Genomic DNA, 17973 nt, shown 5'->3' with positions numbered 1-17973 from the left:
AAAAAGGGTTGAGTTTACCTGAAGGGTAAAAAAGGGGCAGACTAGATGGGCCAAATGGTTTTTATCTGCCGTCAAATTCTATGTTTCTATGTTTCTATATAAACCCAATCTAATTAAAATAAATTTGGCCTAGGGGTGCCGTGAAAAAAATTATTATACTCTAGGGTGCCGTGATTAAAAAAAGATTGGGAACCCCTGTTATAGAGTGTAAACACAGAGAGGAGGTAAACACAGCCTGGAGTCAACACCTGGCTTCAGTCCAAACACTACGTTTTGTCAACAGACAGGAGTGGCAATGCCCGGATCCAATATGTCCGCTCGTGTTAGGACTCTTGCGGTCACATGAGCACCTGCTTATGCTACGTCAGTGTTTGCGATTAGCGCAGTGGTGCGGGGCAGGAGAGCGGCTTAGCGCCCTGAGATAACACCGTCACGTACGAGTCGGGAGCCTGGGAAGAAAGCTAACACCGGGGAAAAGAAAGCAAGGAAGCAGAAAGGCTATAGCCGCCTGGCGGCACTAGGCGGAGCCCGCCCGCTGATGCAGTGTGGAGCGGCTGTATCATGTGACAGTCTCGGTGAGGGGGCGGGGTTTCCGTTGGAGGAAGCAGCAACAGCAGAGACGGCGCTGTAGCAAGGGAGGGCGGGGCCGCCGGGGCTGCTGAGTGAGAGCGAAGCAGGTGATGAACCCGGGAGCCGAGCGCACCGACAGCGCACAGCAGTAAGTGGGCGGAAGGCGGGACAGGCAGCCGCCCTGCCATGGAGTGAGGGAGCCGCTCGTGTCATTCTACTCATCGGGATCACCATGGGGGCCAAGGAGTCCCGGATTGGGTTCCTCACGTATGATGAAGCCGTCAAAAGGGGTAAGGAGGCGGGCCGGGCCGGGCGCAGGTGATCAGCGGGGGGTGCGGGTGGGTGGGCACAGGGGGCCTGGCTGGGAGAGCGCAAGGGCAGCAGAGTGACAGATGATGGCGTGGGATGGAAAGGTCACTGTGTGACGCGGGGGTAGCTGCCTACTGGCATTAGCTGCTGCTGGGTAACGTACGGGTGACTGGCACATTGGGTTACCCCCCGGGCTGCTGCATGCCCGGTGTAATAGTCCTGCAGCTCACTGTGTATGAGGGGCAGACAGAGCTCCCCAGCCTGCAGCGCATCCCTGCGTATTGCTGCACAGCCAGTGACAGGCGCATCTGGCCGTGTACACACCGGGCTCTGCCTGTGGACCTGCCTCTGTGGCAGTGACGCTATACCCTTGCATGCTCTTCGTTGTACTTTATATCTAAAAAAAAGAATAAAAAATACGTTAAACCTCCGAACTTTTTTTTTCTTGATGGAATATATATTGTCCATTAGAATGTTTGTTATTTAAAGTATAGTTATTTCATCTATTAATAAAAGTTTGGATATACCAAGTTGTGTATCATCTGGCCGATATGTAACTTTCCAGTTGATTTTTTACATTTGTGTTGGATTACTTCTATGCAAGCTTTATTTATCTATGATGGTGATACAAATACTGTAGGATGCAAAGTTTAGAAAATAAATTATGCTACTGGGTTTGTCAAATATGACTGTTTTTAAAAATAATAATAATAATTCTATTTCTTTAAAGAATTCCCAAGGTGTAATTTTGCAAGTAAATGACAGATGCTAGGTTAAATAGAGCTATAAAACCATTTGCATAGCACACATAACTCACGCCAGAGACTGTCAAAACTAGATAAACTGAAGGAATGCCAATACATGGAGGGGTATTTATGTGCAGTACTACAACTGTCAAATGTTTTAGTGGTATAGATTTGTTAACTTGGTCCTTTGTGCTGTTGAATTGTTAAACATACCATATATACTCGAGTATAAGCCTACTTTTTCAGAACATTTTTTATGTTGAAAAAGCCCCCCTCGGCTTATACTCGAGTGAGGGTCCCACTTAAGTCAATACGTTTTCCTAGTTTTTTGTTGTAAAATTAGGTGGCTCGGCTTATATTTGGGTCGACTTATACTCGAGTATATACGGTAATATTTCAAAGCCTTACCCTAACATATGTGCAATGCTTATGACATCTTAAAGACCCAATTCATAAGTTCTCATTCTGGTGGCATGCAAGAAAAACCCATGCTGCATTTTTAGATAGAAGTTGAATTAAATTTTCACTAGTGGAGTGAGCACAAAATCTATGTCATGCAGCCCATACACGCTGCTTTATGGGCGTGCTTTCCGTGCTGTACTAGCACGGATCAAATCGCATTGCATGTGCACACGTTGTGCATGCAATGCGATGCGATTTGATGAGAACTAGGTACAAAACGTATGTGCAAGCACATACTTTTTGTACTGTGCGATGAGGTGCGCGGGAGCGCGCACCTCAAAGCACACATCGGGTCAGCTCTCATAGCAGCGTGTATGGGCTGCTTCAGTGCTGGTAGAGGTTTTTTTTTTTTTTTACCCTTAATTCTTTTTTGGGAGTGTCTTATTACATTTTCTACACCCGTCTACTTATTGTTGAGTTTGTATCTCAGGTTTGTTCAGTATGTAAATAAAGTATTTTATCTCGTCACTCTCTCCCAACATGCTATTGGATAGTGAACTTGCCAATCTAGATTTCACTTTAGAAGTACAGCCATAAATAAAGTTATTGGAGTCTTATCTGGTTTTTCTTCTTGGTTGTTTTTGACAAAACCATTTGGCCATAAGACTCATAGTTTATCCTTCGTGCTTCACAAGTCCTGTTATGGCAGCTGCAGCACTGTTCATACTGAATTCAGTCGGTACTAAAAAAATTGTGATATAATTTTAATAAAGGTCATTTAGCTGTACTTTGTTCTGTTGCTAAGGTAAGAACCATGGAACATGGGGATATTTATCAAAGATCAGACAAAAAGTATCAATCAATTTCTACCTATCATTTTACAGCTGGGTGGGTGCATTGATCTTTAAATCTGCCACTCAAAATTACTTGCAAAAGCCCAAAGTCATTATGGCCCTTATTCTGGTTCACTCGCAAAGGCAAATTCCTTCTCAAATGGACAAAACCATGTGCACTGCAGGGGGGCAGATGTAACATGTGCAGAGAGAAATAGATTTGTGTGAGTTATTTAGTTTCTGTGCAGGGAAAATACTGGCTGCAATATAGATCTCACTTTGAAATAAACCCAACCGAAATATCATTCTCTCTGCACAAGTTACATCTGCCCCACCTGCAGTGCACATGGTCTTGTCCATTTGAACCAGACTAACCCCCTAGATCTCCAGAAGCCTGTTTGCCAGATCCTGGGACAGGACTTTAGGCCTCAGATTGGTTCTTGCATTTTGGGAAACTCTAAATGCTTTTACTTGTTGTAGATTTGAATCAAGCAGGCACCAACTTAAGTCTATTTTATTAAAGGGTCGTCCCTAAATGTACAAGGTTAACACAAGCAAAAGGTTGATGTGGAAAAGGTAGACGTATGAAAAACTTGAAATGAGAGCTTCATGGTTTCTTTTAATGGTGTCAATTTGTAGAGTTCATCACTTGGACCCAAAATAAGCGTACCACACCAACTCCCATGGCTCATGGGCGAAGTGCCTCGCTCCTAACCTCTGCACTCTTTACCAATCAGTGTCCAAGTGATTGGTAAAGTATGAAAAAAATAATCTAGAAACATGTTGACCATAGCTGGTGTAGATTTGGTATACGGTCGTATTATCGACCACACTTAGGTCGACAGTCATTAGGTCGACATGCAACTAGATCGACAGGGTTCTAGGTCGACATGGTTGAAGGTTGACAGGTTGTGCGGTCGACATGGGCTTTTTCACAGTTTTTTGAGTCGACATGTGTCAACAGGCAGTATTTCATGCCCTATTATCCACTAGGGCGTGGTGGGAGAATAAAATAGTGTGCCCGAAGCATAGCGAGTGAAGCGAGGGGCTGCGGTTGACTTCCAACTGTGTCGACATTCCGGTCAAAATACAGTGAAAAACCCATGTTGACTTCGCAACCTAACCCTATGGCGACTTGTCGACCTAGACACCTGTCGACCTAGTTGCATGTCGACCTAAGTGTGGTCGATAAAACGATCCACACCTGTAGATTTTGTCTATATTGACCATACAGTGTCTGCCAGATACCTCATCTTAAACCCTTTGGCACCGCTCTACGATCCTAATTGTGACTGTAAAGCAGAGATGTACCTAACGGTGCGCACACTCGGTGCAATGATGACAGTGCTTTGAATTTTGAACGCTTTGCATGTAGATCACAGCGCACCCCATTTCTTTTGGCTTGCGATGTGACTTCCGTGCATTGCATATTGCAAGTCAAAAAAGTAGGTGCAGCCATACTTTCTGTACTAGATTGCATTGCATCCAGTTCAAATTGCACGCTGTTGTAGCACATCTTGTGCGATGTGAACTCGATGTGATGCAATCTAGTACAGAATGTATGCAGCACACAATGTGCCATGTGTGGGCACCTTAAGGCTCACTGCTAAGCTATGCAGAAAGCACATAGTGGAAGGGGGTTGTATATACAGTTGTTTTCTTAAAAAAAACGGTACTTGTTTCCTAGCACGGCCACAATCGTATGGATCGTGTACCTTTTAAGTTAAGGTACACGATCCATACGATGGACCCGATTTCCTTTGAAATCAGGTCCATTTTGCCGGCTAGGAGACAATATCGGGGGCATCGCGTCGGTCGGGACCATTAACAATGGTCCCGACGCGATGCCCCCGATTTCCCCATAGGCTTCAATGTTAAAAAATATTTTAACATTGAAATCTTGTCGGGAAAGGTAAAATATCAGGGGCATCGCGTCGGTCGGGACCATTAACATTGGTCCCGACGCGATGCCCCCGATTTTTCCATAGGCTTCAATGTTAAAATATTTTTTAACATTGAAATCGTGCAAAAATGTGAAAAATGTGAAATGGGCCAATATGACCCATTTCACATTATAGATGTCCCCGTCGTCACCCCACGATAGACGCCAACCCGAAGCGTGGCGAGCGCAGCGAGCCCGCGAGGGGCGGCGGTGCGCGTCCTCCGACCTTTTCATTCCCCTACTATCCACGTCGGCGTGGAGTTGAGAATAGAATAGTGTGGCGAGCGCAGCGAGCCACCGAGCCCGAAGCATGGCGAGGGGACGCGTATAACTTCACAGGTATACGCGTCCCCTCGCGGGGCTCGCTGCGCTCGCCACGCTTCGGGCTCGGTGGCTCGCTGCGCTCGCCACACTATTCTATTCTCAACTCCACGCTGACGTGGATAGTAGGGGAATGAAAAGGTCGGAGGACGCGCACCGCCGCCCCTCGCGGGCTCGCTGCGCTCGCCACGCTTCGGGATGGCGTCTATCGTGGGGTGGGGTGTACGCCGTGACATTTGGGGGGGTTGGGAATATTTTACATTGAATCCAATGTAAAATCGGGTCCCAGGGACCTGATTTACATTTCATTCAAAAAAAAAATCGGGTCCAAAATCGGTCGGTCGCGTCGATCGCATCGCATGCGATGCGATCGACCCGATTTTTCTGACACGACCACCTCGATGTAAATCGGGGTGGCCGTGCTAGGAAACAAGTACCAAAAAAACTGCTGTTGCTACATCAAATCACTTTGTATACAGATTCAGACTCCTCGGCATAGAGATATACAAGTGTTGCTTATTAAATGAATGCGGAGTCTCCAGGTGTATCCTAGTTATGCTGCCTCGTGACTAATATGCATTTTTGAGTGAGAAAGATGCCTGGCACTAGCAGAGTCTTTTGGGACCTGGAGCTCTGGCACGACTTATGACATCTGTATATTAGAGTTTGTTTAGACAACACATTTTGTTAAGTTTCACTAAAATAAACATTTTCCAATGGAGTTACCTGAGTGAATGAGTTCTGCTGGAATTTATGAAGCTCCTTTTTCATTTTCACTCAAAGGACAAAGGCTCTAGAATTCTCAAAGGTTGCTTACACATTAGCATTCCTTTATGTTCTATTAGCACAAGTGTGAGATAAGGATAACTAAACCTTAGCACACATTTGAAAGTTTAAGCCCAGCAGTTTATTTTATGATAGGGAAGAAGGAAATGCTAGCAGAGATATTACAGCATGATTTAATTCCCTATATGTAATATATTTAGCAAAGTTGTCCATACCCATGGAAACATTTTCGGGCCACTTAAGTTGTACCCAATGGAAAGGAAATTACAGTGTACCTTGTGTCAAAAGAAATCTGCGATCATGCTCAACATTTCTTTTGAGAAGTTGAGATGTAAACTGGTAAAGCTTGCTGGCCAGCTAATTCATGTTACTGTGTATCTAGTCCTCATTCAGCCTCACTGTGCCCTACCTGTATGACCCTGCCAATGATCAAATGGTTGGATCCCTAAGTAGACAAAATCCTGGGTTTGACTTACTAGAGTGTGGAGACATAAAGTACTAACCAATCAACTCCCAACTGTCCTGTTTCAAACACCTCTGTAAAATGTCATGCCCCATACACCCTAAACAATGGTGACCGTGGCTGATATAATTAACAGTGTGGGCCACCGGTCCCAATATTGCGTGTACACATTAAATGATATTGGCCGCCAGAATCGTTCAGTGACGTCAGACAATCTGGATGAACAGCCAAATTGACCTGCATGTTCATAATACCCCATTCATACCACCAACCCGCGGCAATTACCCTGCATATTTCAGTGCCGGGTCATTTTGACGGGTGCAGTCTGACCCAAATTCACACCAGAAGCAAATTAATGGGTTTAACGGGAATTTGCGGAAAAACCTGGGTTTTTCTTCAGTGTGAATGGGTCAACCCAGGTCTTAAATTCCAGGTCGTCAACTCTGCTCTTGACCAGGGTTGATGACCCGGGTTGACCCTTTCAAAATGAAGAAAAACCTGGGTTTTTCAGCAAATTCCCAGGTTTAAAAGCTTTAACCCGGTAATTTGCTTCTGGTGTGAATGGGGTATAAGACATCAATCACACTAGACCAGTGGTAGCACATGTGCACTTATTACTCACTTACACATTTTAAAAGATCCACAGGTGGAGCCAATTACTTCACTTGTAATTCTGTGAAGAGATCTGGAAAACATTAATTGTTGGTAGCTCTCAAGGACTGGAGTTGGCTATCCCAGCACTAGACCATATTGTGAACCATGTCACTCAGAAGCCCCTTTTATAGGGAGTGCACACGGGAGCGCGCAGCTGGCGATTTATCGCCAGCAGCACTCCAAATCCCTGGCAATATGGTCGCTCAGCGACCATATTCCCAGCGATTTCACCCAATATCGGCCCCGTGTGTACACACCTTTAGAGGGCTTGTTCGCATTGTCCTCTGGTGTGTATGGGGCTTTAGAAGTTGATGAGTTGGTACTCTATATCTTTCCAAGGTTTCATCGCTGCAGTACTTTCTGTGATTTGGACCGGCATTGGGTACCTTATACTGCAATTGTATGCTGGGCGGTGTTAGAGAAATGCTGTGCAGTGAGCCCATGAAGGAGGCCCTGGGCAGAATAATGCAGTAGGCCTGTGTGTAAAGGCTGCTGAAATGCTTGTATTTACAGGTGTTGAAATTATGTATTTTAAGGTTTGATAAGAAACCTTTAATATTTGTAATGTTAGTGACTTGAGCAGTGTGCACAACACTTGTAAAGCAATACAGCACTTTAAATGTTATTACTTCATTTACAATTGTTGATGCTTAGTTCAAAGTATTTTTGCTGAGATAATCAAGTGATGTTGCTCTCTAGTTTTGCAACACCTTTGTGTAATCGACCCAGGCCCTAGGGACTCACATGAGACTTTCAGCACACCCATGTTTTAGATTCTAGAAATCAACCCTTAAAATTTTCTATTTGCCTGCATGAAGTAAATGAGCACTTCAGTTAATTGTGATGTTGGCGAAGTGCACAGTAAGTTCCTGAAGCATAACAGTAGCACATTCAATCGCACTATTGCTTTTCATTCTCCATATCTCCATAAATGGTGCGTGGTCAAATGAGCAATATTGGGCTACCATAAGTATTGGTAATTAATTACCAACCTGTCAATGATACAACAGTAATTTTAGCACCAGCTGCTCTGTGCACCTGAACAGAGCAATACTTGAATTGCTCCATCTAGTGGCCTTTGGCATGCTAAACACTCACATTTTCCCTATAGAGGTGAGGAGAAGTATTACTCTGTAATTATATAAGATGTGTGCAGCACATATAGGGCCTTATTCTAGTTTACTCTTTCTGACAATATCCTTCTTAGATGGACAAAACCATGTGCCCTGCAGGGGGGAAGATGTAAAATGTGTAGAGAGAATTAGATTTTGGTGAGTTATTTTGTTTCTGTGCAGGGTAAATACTGGCTGCTTTATTTCTACACTGCAATATAGATCTCAAACCCCACCCAAATCTAATTCTCTCTGCACAAGTAACATCTGCCCACCTGCAGTGCACATGGTTTGGTCCTTCTAAGAAGAATTTTGTCAGAGTGAACTAGAATAAGGCCCATAATGTGCTGATCTCACAATCCTTTCATTGCCCACTAAATGTTATGGTCTATTGCCCTGATTCTATTTCCTTCGGTCTCCCACGTGTTTGTACGAGGGACTGATGGTGAAGCACTGCACATGTGCATTGCGGGAGGGTGGCAGGATGGGGGCATCAGCAATGCTGGGACATGAGAAACTCCAGCGTTTCATGTGTGTTCCCAGGCAAATGAGGCCATAACGCAATGGGCCGGGGGCTGGATGCTCACATGATATCAGCCTCCCGCCTGTCTTTGTCCTGGAGCCCGCAAATATGTCAGTCTCCACTGATTTATATTTGCGAGCCCAGGAGAAGTCATTCGATGGTCGCTGACCATCAAATTATTACTCCTGCTGTGGGCACATGCGAGCAGATGTGTCTTCATAACACATTCCTCGCATGGTTGGGGAGGGGATACAGCGGTAAAAGGTGTATTTCTTTGGTGGGGCGGGCATTCTGGGACTCGGTAAGCTGCGATCTTTGCAGCTTACAGAGTCAACCAGAATCAGGCCCTTTGGCTCTTATCTCCTTTGTAAGTATTTCCTGCTTCTCATGTGCCAGGTTCTCTTTGCCTACAGTTCCAGATCTGCAGGCAAATACAGAGTGAGCGTCATATTATGGGCCTGATTCAGACCTGGACAGTCATCTGCAAAGTTGCAAGTTTTTTTTCTAACACTCCCAGAAAATATCTTGTTTCCACCCACCCCCCATGCCAACTTCCTTGGTGACAATCCATACACTATTTCTGTCGCTGGTTGTGCTCATGCATGCTTGCTACGATCAGTCAAGCAATAATTGCTCGAGCTGAGAATTTGCACATCAGCTATCAACTCTGAATCAGGCCCTACGGGCAGTTAGGATTAGATGGGTGTTCAAATCTGTGCTTGCAGTCAAGCTACTGCTGATATTGGCATAATGCCATGAAATAAGCACTTTGCATAAGAATGATTTGGTCACTAGTAGTAATTATTATACTTTTTTTTTTTTTGCATGTTTAAATATCTGATCGTCAGGTGAGCAGACACACAGACCAATAATAGCGATCTGCAGTGATCATGTGATTGCATGTTTAAATATCTGATCGTCAGGTGAGCAGACACACAGACCAATAATAGTGATCATGTGATTGCATGTTTAAATATCTGATCGTCAGGTGAGCAGACACACAGACCAATAATAGCGATCTGCAGTGATCATGTGATTGCATGTTTAAATATCTGATCGTCAGGTGAGCCGACACACAGACCAATAGTAGCGATCTGCAGTGATCATGTGATTGCATGTTTAAATATCTGATCGTCAGGTGAGCAGACACACAGACCAATAATAGCGATCTGCAGTGATCATGGTCTGTCTGCTCTGCCAAAGTGCCCTTGGGCCAGATCTACGCAATTCTTCAATCTGCTGATGTGGAAGCGGATCCTGTTCTACGGTTCTTAAGCCGCATCTGGCCAGCAATAATAATAAATTCATTTTGTATGGTTTGTAAGTTTTCTGCAATCAGCGCTTATTGCCTTTTTTTTTCTTCAGTTGATTATTGTTAAAGTATTTTTCTTTTTCGGTTGGAATGTGCATATGACAGATAAACACACCCAGTGTTCTAAACTGTATTTTCTTTTAAATATTTGATACACCTGTGTTTTTTTTTTTTTTTTCTCCACAACACACTCTGAACCCATTTAGAAATCATTAGCCTGTATAATTTCAACTAGAAGAGTGACATGTTTATTAAATTATTATGTCTTCAAAAACCATGGAGCAAAGTTGATTCGCTTCATGGGGATGATCTTGGCAGCCGTTCACTATTTATGACCATCTATTTAAGACTTGTTCTTTTGATTAGATAGGTAATGCACAGCTGTAAAATCATCTCCTGCATCTCATCAAGTCAGTACTTTAGCGTTTTTAAAGCCACAGTGGCAGATAGTTTCTTATTAAATAATTCAGAAGGCAGGAAGAAGTAACAATAACCTTTATACATGCTGGCCATTTTCTACTGCATTGCCACAGTGAAAATTACTTTGTTTAGTTGTATTTCTGGATGTTAGTTTATGCCTTTTTCTGGTATATTATTTTTATTGTTTTTTGTTTTTTCAATTGAAGCATGAAGCGTCATGCTTCAATAAAAAATGCTACAATTAACAATGGGAATAATTTTAGATAGTTGTGTAATACATAAAGTACACAGAATAAATTGATACTGTTGAGCAATTAGTCATTGTTCTGTATGTGACAGGCACATTATTACCAATTGGGTTTTCAGTGGGGTAGGGCATTTAGCTATTTAACTCTCCCACATTAGATTTTCATCCGTTTTTCATTCCTAATCTAATATAACCTCAAACAAGTTCTAAATAAATAATGTAATTTAGGTGGTATTCAGTCATTGCATTTTTTTTCCACCAATGATTCTCCAATCAGTATTTAATCACAGGCCTGTTTTTGCATCTCCCTAGTGCCCTCCACGGGGGAAAACAATTAATTCACCCCTGTTGTTTTCACTATAAACAAATGAAGTGGTTCCATCACATAATGTGCTGTGTGGGTTTTTACCATAGGGCCTGATCCACTACCGATCACCCTTGTTTTACAGGAGTGGCAAGGCCAAGGACTGCATTGTGAGCAGTCTTGCCTCGCAAGCCACCTTGAGGTGGCCAGCATATTAAAATGTAGCTTTGTTTGAGCATATCTTGCTGCCAGCGCCAGCATTTCAGCTCGCCCTCTGGGCTGGCATGCTAAAATCCATGAAAAGTCAGTCACCTATTTGATCTCTCGGGAATGAGCGCAATCAACATGAATACAAACATCTATTGCATATAGCCTTGCGGGTACTCTTTACCTAGAACGGCGCCCATCGGGGTGATCGCGGGATCGCGGGCAGTACATAAACGGCCGCGACGCGATGCCCGCGATCACCGCGATTTTCCCATAGGGAACAATGTTAAAAAGTCAGATTGATCGCGATTTTGCATTCAATGCCTCAATGCCCGCGATTTTACCATAGGAATCAATGTTAAATGGGCTACAGAGCCCAAATAGGCTCAATTAACCCTTAAATGTCACCCCAATTTTTTTACGCCACCCCACGATCCACGCCAACCCGAAGCGTGGCGAGCGCAGCGAGCCCGCGAGGGGCGGCGGTACGCGTCCTCCGACCTTTTCATGCCCTACTATCCACGTCGGCGTGGAGTTGAGAATAGAATAGTGTGGCGAGCGCAGCGAGCCACCGAGCCCGAAGCGTGGCGAGCGCACGCGGATACCTTCACAGTTATACGCGTCCCCTCGCGGACTTCACAGGTGTCCGTGGCGACGCCGACACCTGTGAAGCCCGCGAAGGGACGTGTTTACCTGTGAAGGTATCCGCGTCCCCTCGCGGGGCTCGCTGCGCTCGCCACGCTTCGGGCTCGGTGGCTCGCTGCGCTCGCCACACTATTCTATTCTCAACTCCACGCCGACGTGGATAGTAGGGCATGAAAAGGTCGGAGGACGCGTACCGCCGCCCCTCGCGGGCTCGCTGCGCTCGCCACGCTTCGGGTTGGCGTGGATCGTGGGGTGGCGTAAAAAAATTGGGGTGACATTTAAGGGTTAATTGGGTCTATTTGGGCTCTGTAGCCCATTTAACATTGATTCCTATGGGAAAATCGCGGGCATTGAGGCATTTAACATTAAAATCGCGATCAATTAGGCTTTTTAACATTGTTCCCTATGGGAAAATCGCGGTGATCGCGGGTACACGATTTTGATGTACCCGCGATTTACCCGCGATGCCCGCGATGACCGCGATTTTTTACCCCCGACGCCCGCGATTCTGATCGCGGGCGCCGTTCTAGGTAAAGAGTACCGCCTTGCGTTCTCCCGATGCTTTAGACGGGAGATTGAGTGCTAAATGACAACGCAATACAGCCCAATGTGTCTTTCAGCACTTATTTTACCTTTCATAAACACAACTGTATATTCACATAAACAGTATTGAATTCGGCATTATTGAATATAGTCAGTAATATGAATTGGACTATTGTATTTTAATGTGAGTTGTGATGCTAAAAGTTCAGTTTGAGAACTCAAACGGGTCACTTTTCATTAGTTTCATCTTGCCACTAACAGGGAATGTGATCTGAAACGCAGGCACTGGCAGATGATCGCACTAGAATGGAGCAACAATTGATTAGCTCTGTTGGACATCTTCTGCTGTCAAGAAAACAATTGAATCTCAAACCTAATGTTACACATTGAGGGACAATTCAGTTGTTTTGAGTGTTCATACCTCCCATGTTGAGTGACTAGCTCTTCAAATATCTGTCAACCAGCGCCGTGTACCGAAATGTAATGATAATAGCTGTGTATATTAAGTTTTTCTATCCTAAATGCCAGGTGCACTGTATCTTATGCGCTTTGGGCTTTTGCCACATCAGCCCAAAACCCTACTTGAGGCGAATTTCTGCTTGCAGCTCAGGAGTTAGCAAGCCGATATCAGTGATGAGCCCAGCCATGGGGTGGGTTACCCATAGCCACTTATACCCCTTTTACACCAGAGATTGGACCCGGGATATTGCCTCTCCAGTCCGGGGTGGGGCGTGGTGTAAATGGGCTGAATAAAAAATAACACGGGTACTGTTCCCCGGGAATTTGACCCGGCAAATGTTCAGGGTCGGACACGGGGCTTATCCGGGGCTCGGGGTGGTGTAAATGGTCATTATCCGGGTTATTTAGCGGGGAGAAGGCCGCGAAGAGCTGATTGGTTCTTCTGCGGCTCTGGCAGATTATGTCATCTGCCAGAGACCCGCACATGGACCAGCGCAGCAGCAGAAGCAGCGTTACCACGCTGTTTGCAGCCTGTACCCTACACTACAGCAACAGTCTGTGCTGGAAGCACTCTCCACAGTGAGTTTAAAGCCTCATCTGCAGGAACACACGCTGGCTGTCACACAGTGTGTCCCAGTGTGTTACAAGTTTGTATTCATATGCATCTTCATCTTTCTTTATGAGAATACATTACATCTATAAAGATTCCAATGTATAATGATTTTATGCATATTTTCAGCTTAATAAAGCAAAAAAACTTGAAGAGTGTCATGTTCCATTTGTTGTGACCTCATCATCAACAGGCCAAAAATCCATTTTTTAATGACAGCAGCAAGGAAAGGCAGGACTGATCCCTTTTCGGTGTAAAAGGGCATTACCCGGGAATAACCTGGATTGAAGTGCAGTGTAAATGGGGTCTGAGGCAGGGCATGCCCTGGCAATTTCCCGTGTTCAATTTCCCGGTTCCTACCCGGCATTCTGGTGTAAAAGTGGTATTAATAGCTCTTTATCACTGTGGATGGGAGCAACATGTACCCAAAACTATTCAATTGTGCCCACTGAGTACTAAACATGGTTTTTAAACCACAGGGCCGGATGTAGGAACTGCATCAAGGTTGGTCAGCTACTGCTTCCTGAAAGATTAATGACCTACTTAAACATGGTCTATATGCAAGTCTCTTTATATCTGTTTGAGAACCAAATAATCTATTTTTTCTTTTATGAGTTTAATGATTTGAGAAGTATTTCTTTCTCTTCATATGCCTTATGTAGATTTGCATTAGGACTGGTGGCGATGGAATTTATTTGTAATGGATATCAGTTAATAGCAGATTCAGGAATATGAGGTCCTGAATACCAGTAGTTATCAGGATGTGTGTGTCAAATGAGTACTAATAGTTCTGGTCACTAGAACTTACCCTGGTGATTTTTTTTAAAGGGGGATTTCTGTCATATAATATTAATTTTAATGTTTTCAAAACCATGGCAGTGTACTTGATGCACCAAATGAACGCCATGAGGTAGGAAGAAGCCCTGTGCGTACGGTGACATTTTAGCCGGTATTGCTGGTTAAATGGTTGCTGAAGGACCATATTGCCCATGTTTTTTGTGTGTTGTGGGTGATAAATTGCTAGGAGCGCGCTCCCAGAGCCAGCCTTTAATAGTCGCTGGTTGCAGGAGCATGTTCCTTTTTGATTATGGCTAAAAATCACTGGTGCACTAGCGACAAGCGATTTCTAGCCAAGATAGAATAGAGGTTAAAAAAGTAAAATAAATGTAAAGAAAGAATTGCTTGCAATTTTCAGCCAAAATCGCTGGTCGCTGATGAAAATGGTATGGTGCCCATACACTAGGGTGATATGGCATACAATCCTTCAATTTGTACCTTATCTGCCCGTGCGATTAATCGAAGGATTGCATGCACACCGAATGTGTCACCTGACGCGATGCGCGGGCCGCCGGGTGGCAGGAGCACAGGCTACGGTGTAGAAGAGTGCTTGTGGATTGCAACATTTTAAAACCCTTTTAAAAGCCTGGGCAGCCTTCTGATTGGCAGAGAGAGAGAGCAATATGGTTGCTGAGCAATATATTGCTGAAGGATATTAAGCCAAAATTGCTGAGCAACCACCATGTATACACACCTTAAGAGTAACATTCTCCCGCATTGTCCCATAATGAAGGCCGTAGTGTAATTAACACCTGTCTGCTCGCACAGTACCTTGTATATAACCCTTCATAATGCTATAGGTTTTTCTGTCATGCCTCCAAGATATTGTGTGAAGCTATTGTTTGGTAATGCAACACAAATGCTATGCTAATAATTTGCTGACACGTTGGAACTGTTATGGTGCTGTCTGTGGACTATTTTACTGTTATGGTGCTGTCTGTGGACTATTTTTCCTTTTTGTTTACAGCAGAATAAACAAAGTGGCTGCTCAACTGGATTCAGTATCTGAAGTGTACTGTATTCCCCTAATTTGTATGCTGCAAGCACCTATTTGCATTTTATACCAGTTAGAATTGATTCCTTTTACTTTAAAGTTTATTTCATGTTACACATCTTTCAACTTTATATTACATTTAAGAGAATCTCAAATTTAGGAGTATTCCTGCTTTATACCATTGTGGGTGTAAGATTGTCATTTACTTTGATAAGTTGGAGAAAAATGAGAGCAGTGATAATTGGGTGCCCTACGGTGTAATTAAATAGTTTTAAAGTGCCCAAATCACAACACTTCACACTCTTTTTACTGCCTGATGGGAGGAACAATTCAAATGCTCCTTCTGGTGACCAAAAAACCATTGATCCCAAACTCCCTCTTCCTCAAATGTCTCGAACATATCATACCGTGTTCACAGATAATGTTTAATCATTCATAGCTTACAAAACGCCAGGCGCATTACCTCAGCTTAATTTTCAAAGGTAATTTTCTCAACACGTGCGCAGTATTATAAGAATATATTGTGTGACTGTAAGCTGGCCATTATTGTTTATATTGTGTGTTCCTAGTCAATAGTATTGATCTATTTCCATATTATTGGCTTGACTGACGTTAAATGCTTTCATATAGTAGTAATATGCTTTCATATAATGCATATCAATAGTACTTAAAATGCAGAATAACATTTTGCTTTCAATGCTAGGGTTTTTTTTTTTTTTACTTGATCTGCTTTTCTTTTATCATTCTTTCTTTGTTTTCAAAATGGTGTAGTTATATTGCTCTCTGTATCTTAGGAACAGTCAATACAAGATAAAGCCTGTGCCTATGTAATGTGTGTATGTTGTACTTAATATAGCATAATCAAAAATGGAATGCTTTCAAATGTATTGGTGGACTTTGATAATGTTATACTGTGCTGGTTGAAAGTGTAAATTAAATGAACCTGCTTTTGAGGGTGCTGTCAGTTTTTTAATGTTACTGCATTTCCAGATAGGAAAATATTTAGGTATGATAATACTATATACTTATGTAGGGTTTCAGTTTGTGGCGATGTATTTATATTGTGATAACAATATCTGTATGCAATGCCAGCACCTTGTGGACTCATAAATAAGCAATTTTCACCTGCATCTTATTATATGAGCGATGCTGGGTTACTATGGATCATTAAGGACAGGTTTTTGAAGCAATGAACAGGGCTGTGTCCAATCTAATGCAGTCCTGGGTGTTTACAAATATTAGTAGCGTAGACCACAAGTAGTAACCACATAAAGTCCTTATCAGGATAACAGGGACTGGTGGATGGTTATCTGCGCACCATGTATATTGTGCGGAGCTAGCGGCTTCACATATCAGGAGACCGGTCAGGTGGTATTGGCTAATATGAGCAAACAATTGAATAGTTCTGCGCTTGGCTCCTTTGTGGGTAAAAAAAAGGTTTACTTAATAAAACATACATACACCATTGTGCATTGTTTTATTAATTAAACCTTGTTATAACCATTACACCGCATTGATGATAACACACAACCACAAATGAGCCGAGCGCAACACCCAATTGTTTGCCCTTATCAGGATAAGTATTCTTCTATTTCTAAGATTGACACCAGCCTAGTGCTCTTTCTCCCTCATCTCAAACCTCTCTACTGTGTCTCATGTTGATGTGTGTGTACACTGATCGTGGCACTTGATCAAACTCCTTATTTGGCCAGCATTTTATATATGGGGTGCTGGTTGACTCTCTGACAGTCGGGATTCTGACGGTTGATTCTACAACATCGGAATCTCAACTGCTAAAAGATCACAAGTCAGGATTCTGACTGCCATGGCTATTTTGAGTGGCAGGGTTATATGACCCCCGCAGAGGGAGAATAGAACAGGTGGCAAGTGCAGTGAGCCACTGAGGCCACAAGGGACTCCAATGCGCTCGCCCCCTGTCAGACTACTGACATTCAGAATTCTGATGTTGGAGAAATGACCAACAAGCACATACCACTGAAAGCATTTTTACTAGCATGGTTAGGAGGAATGAATCTGCTCTAAAAGGAAAGCTACCAATATTCAGTTATACAGTAGTCTTGTACAATTTAGACCATAAAAGCCAATATCTGATTGGCTGCTATGGTTTGAGGTTATATTTATGTTTTAGTAATATGTGTGTGTGTGTGTGTGTGTGTGTGTGTGTGTGTGTATGTATGTATGTATGTCTGATATATGTGTGTCTCACACACACATGTATTGAATGGCACTCCCAATCCTCCATAAGCCAAATGCTGGGGTGTCTATCCCAAGCCCTCAATCCATATTCGCTGGTCCAGAGCCATAAATAGAATATATGTAAAGGAGCACTTTCATCATTGTTTAAAAAGTGTAATTTGTCGACGTTTCGGCCACAGACATGCCCTTTCTCAAGACTAGACACCAAGGCACACTGAGACAGCAGGTGTCTCCAGTGTGCCTTGGTGTCTAGTCTTGAGAGAGGGCATGTCTGTGGCCGAAACGTCAACATCTTGAAAAAGGTCCCAGAGGCGGACCGAAACGTCGATGCCCACCAATATTGCCATGCTGCCTGAATAAATCATTTGATTTGCCTGAGACTGGTGAGTGACTCCATTCCATTTCTCTATACAAAGTAATGACCTGCTAGCAAGTCTTTTACCTTGGAGTGTCACCCCAGCAAGATAACCATATTGATGTGAGTGCCAGTACCATGGACTGTATGTATGTATGTATG

At 43.5% G+C, this 17973-nt stretch overlaps 1 protein-coding gene across 2 annotated transcripts in view; it reads left to right on the top strand.

Moving 5' to 3' along the window:
* The first annotated feature begins 374 nt into the window (after positions 1-374).
* USP32 (ubiquitin specific peptidase 32) overlaps positions 375-17973 on the top strand; it is a 182695-nt gene continuing 165096 nt past the window's right edge. For both annotated transcript variants that reach the window (XM_083173737.1, XM_083173736.1), the window contains exon 1: positions 375-860. In XM_083173737.1, the coding sequence (XP_083029863.1) occupies positions 803-860 (58 nt within the window). In that variant the 5' untranslated portion in view covers positions 375-802. The remainder of the gene's footprint in view (positions 861-17973) is intronic.

The sequence above is a fragment of the Crinia signifera genome, chromosome 2 (assembly GCF_055691185.1).
Source record: "Crinia signifera chromosome 2, ASM5569118v1, whole genome shotgun sequence".
Taxonomy (NCBI): Eukaryota; Metazoa; Chordata; class Amphibia; order Anura; family Myobatrachidae; genus Crinia; species Crinia signifera.
Note: the sequence above shows the minus strand (reverse complement) of the source record. Positions and strands in the feature narration are given on the sequence as shown.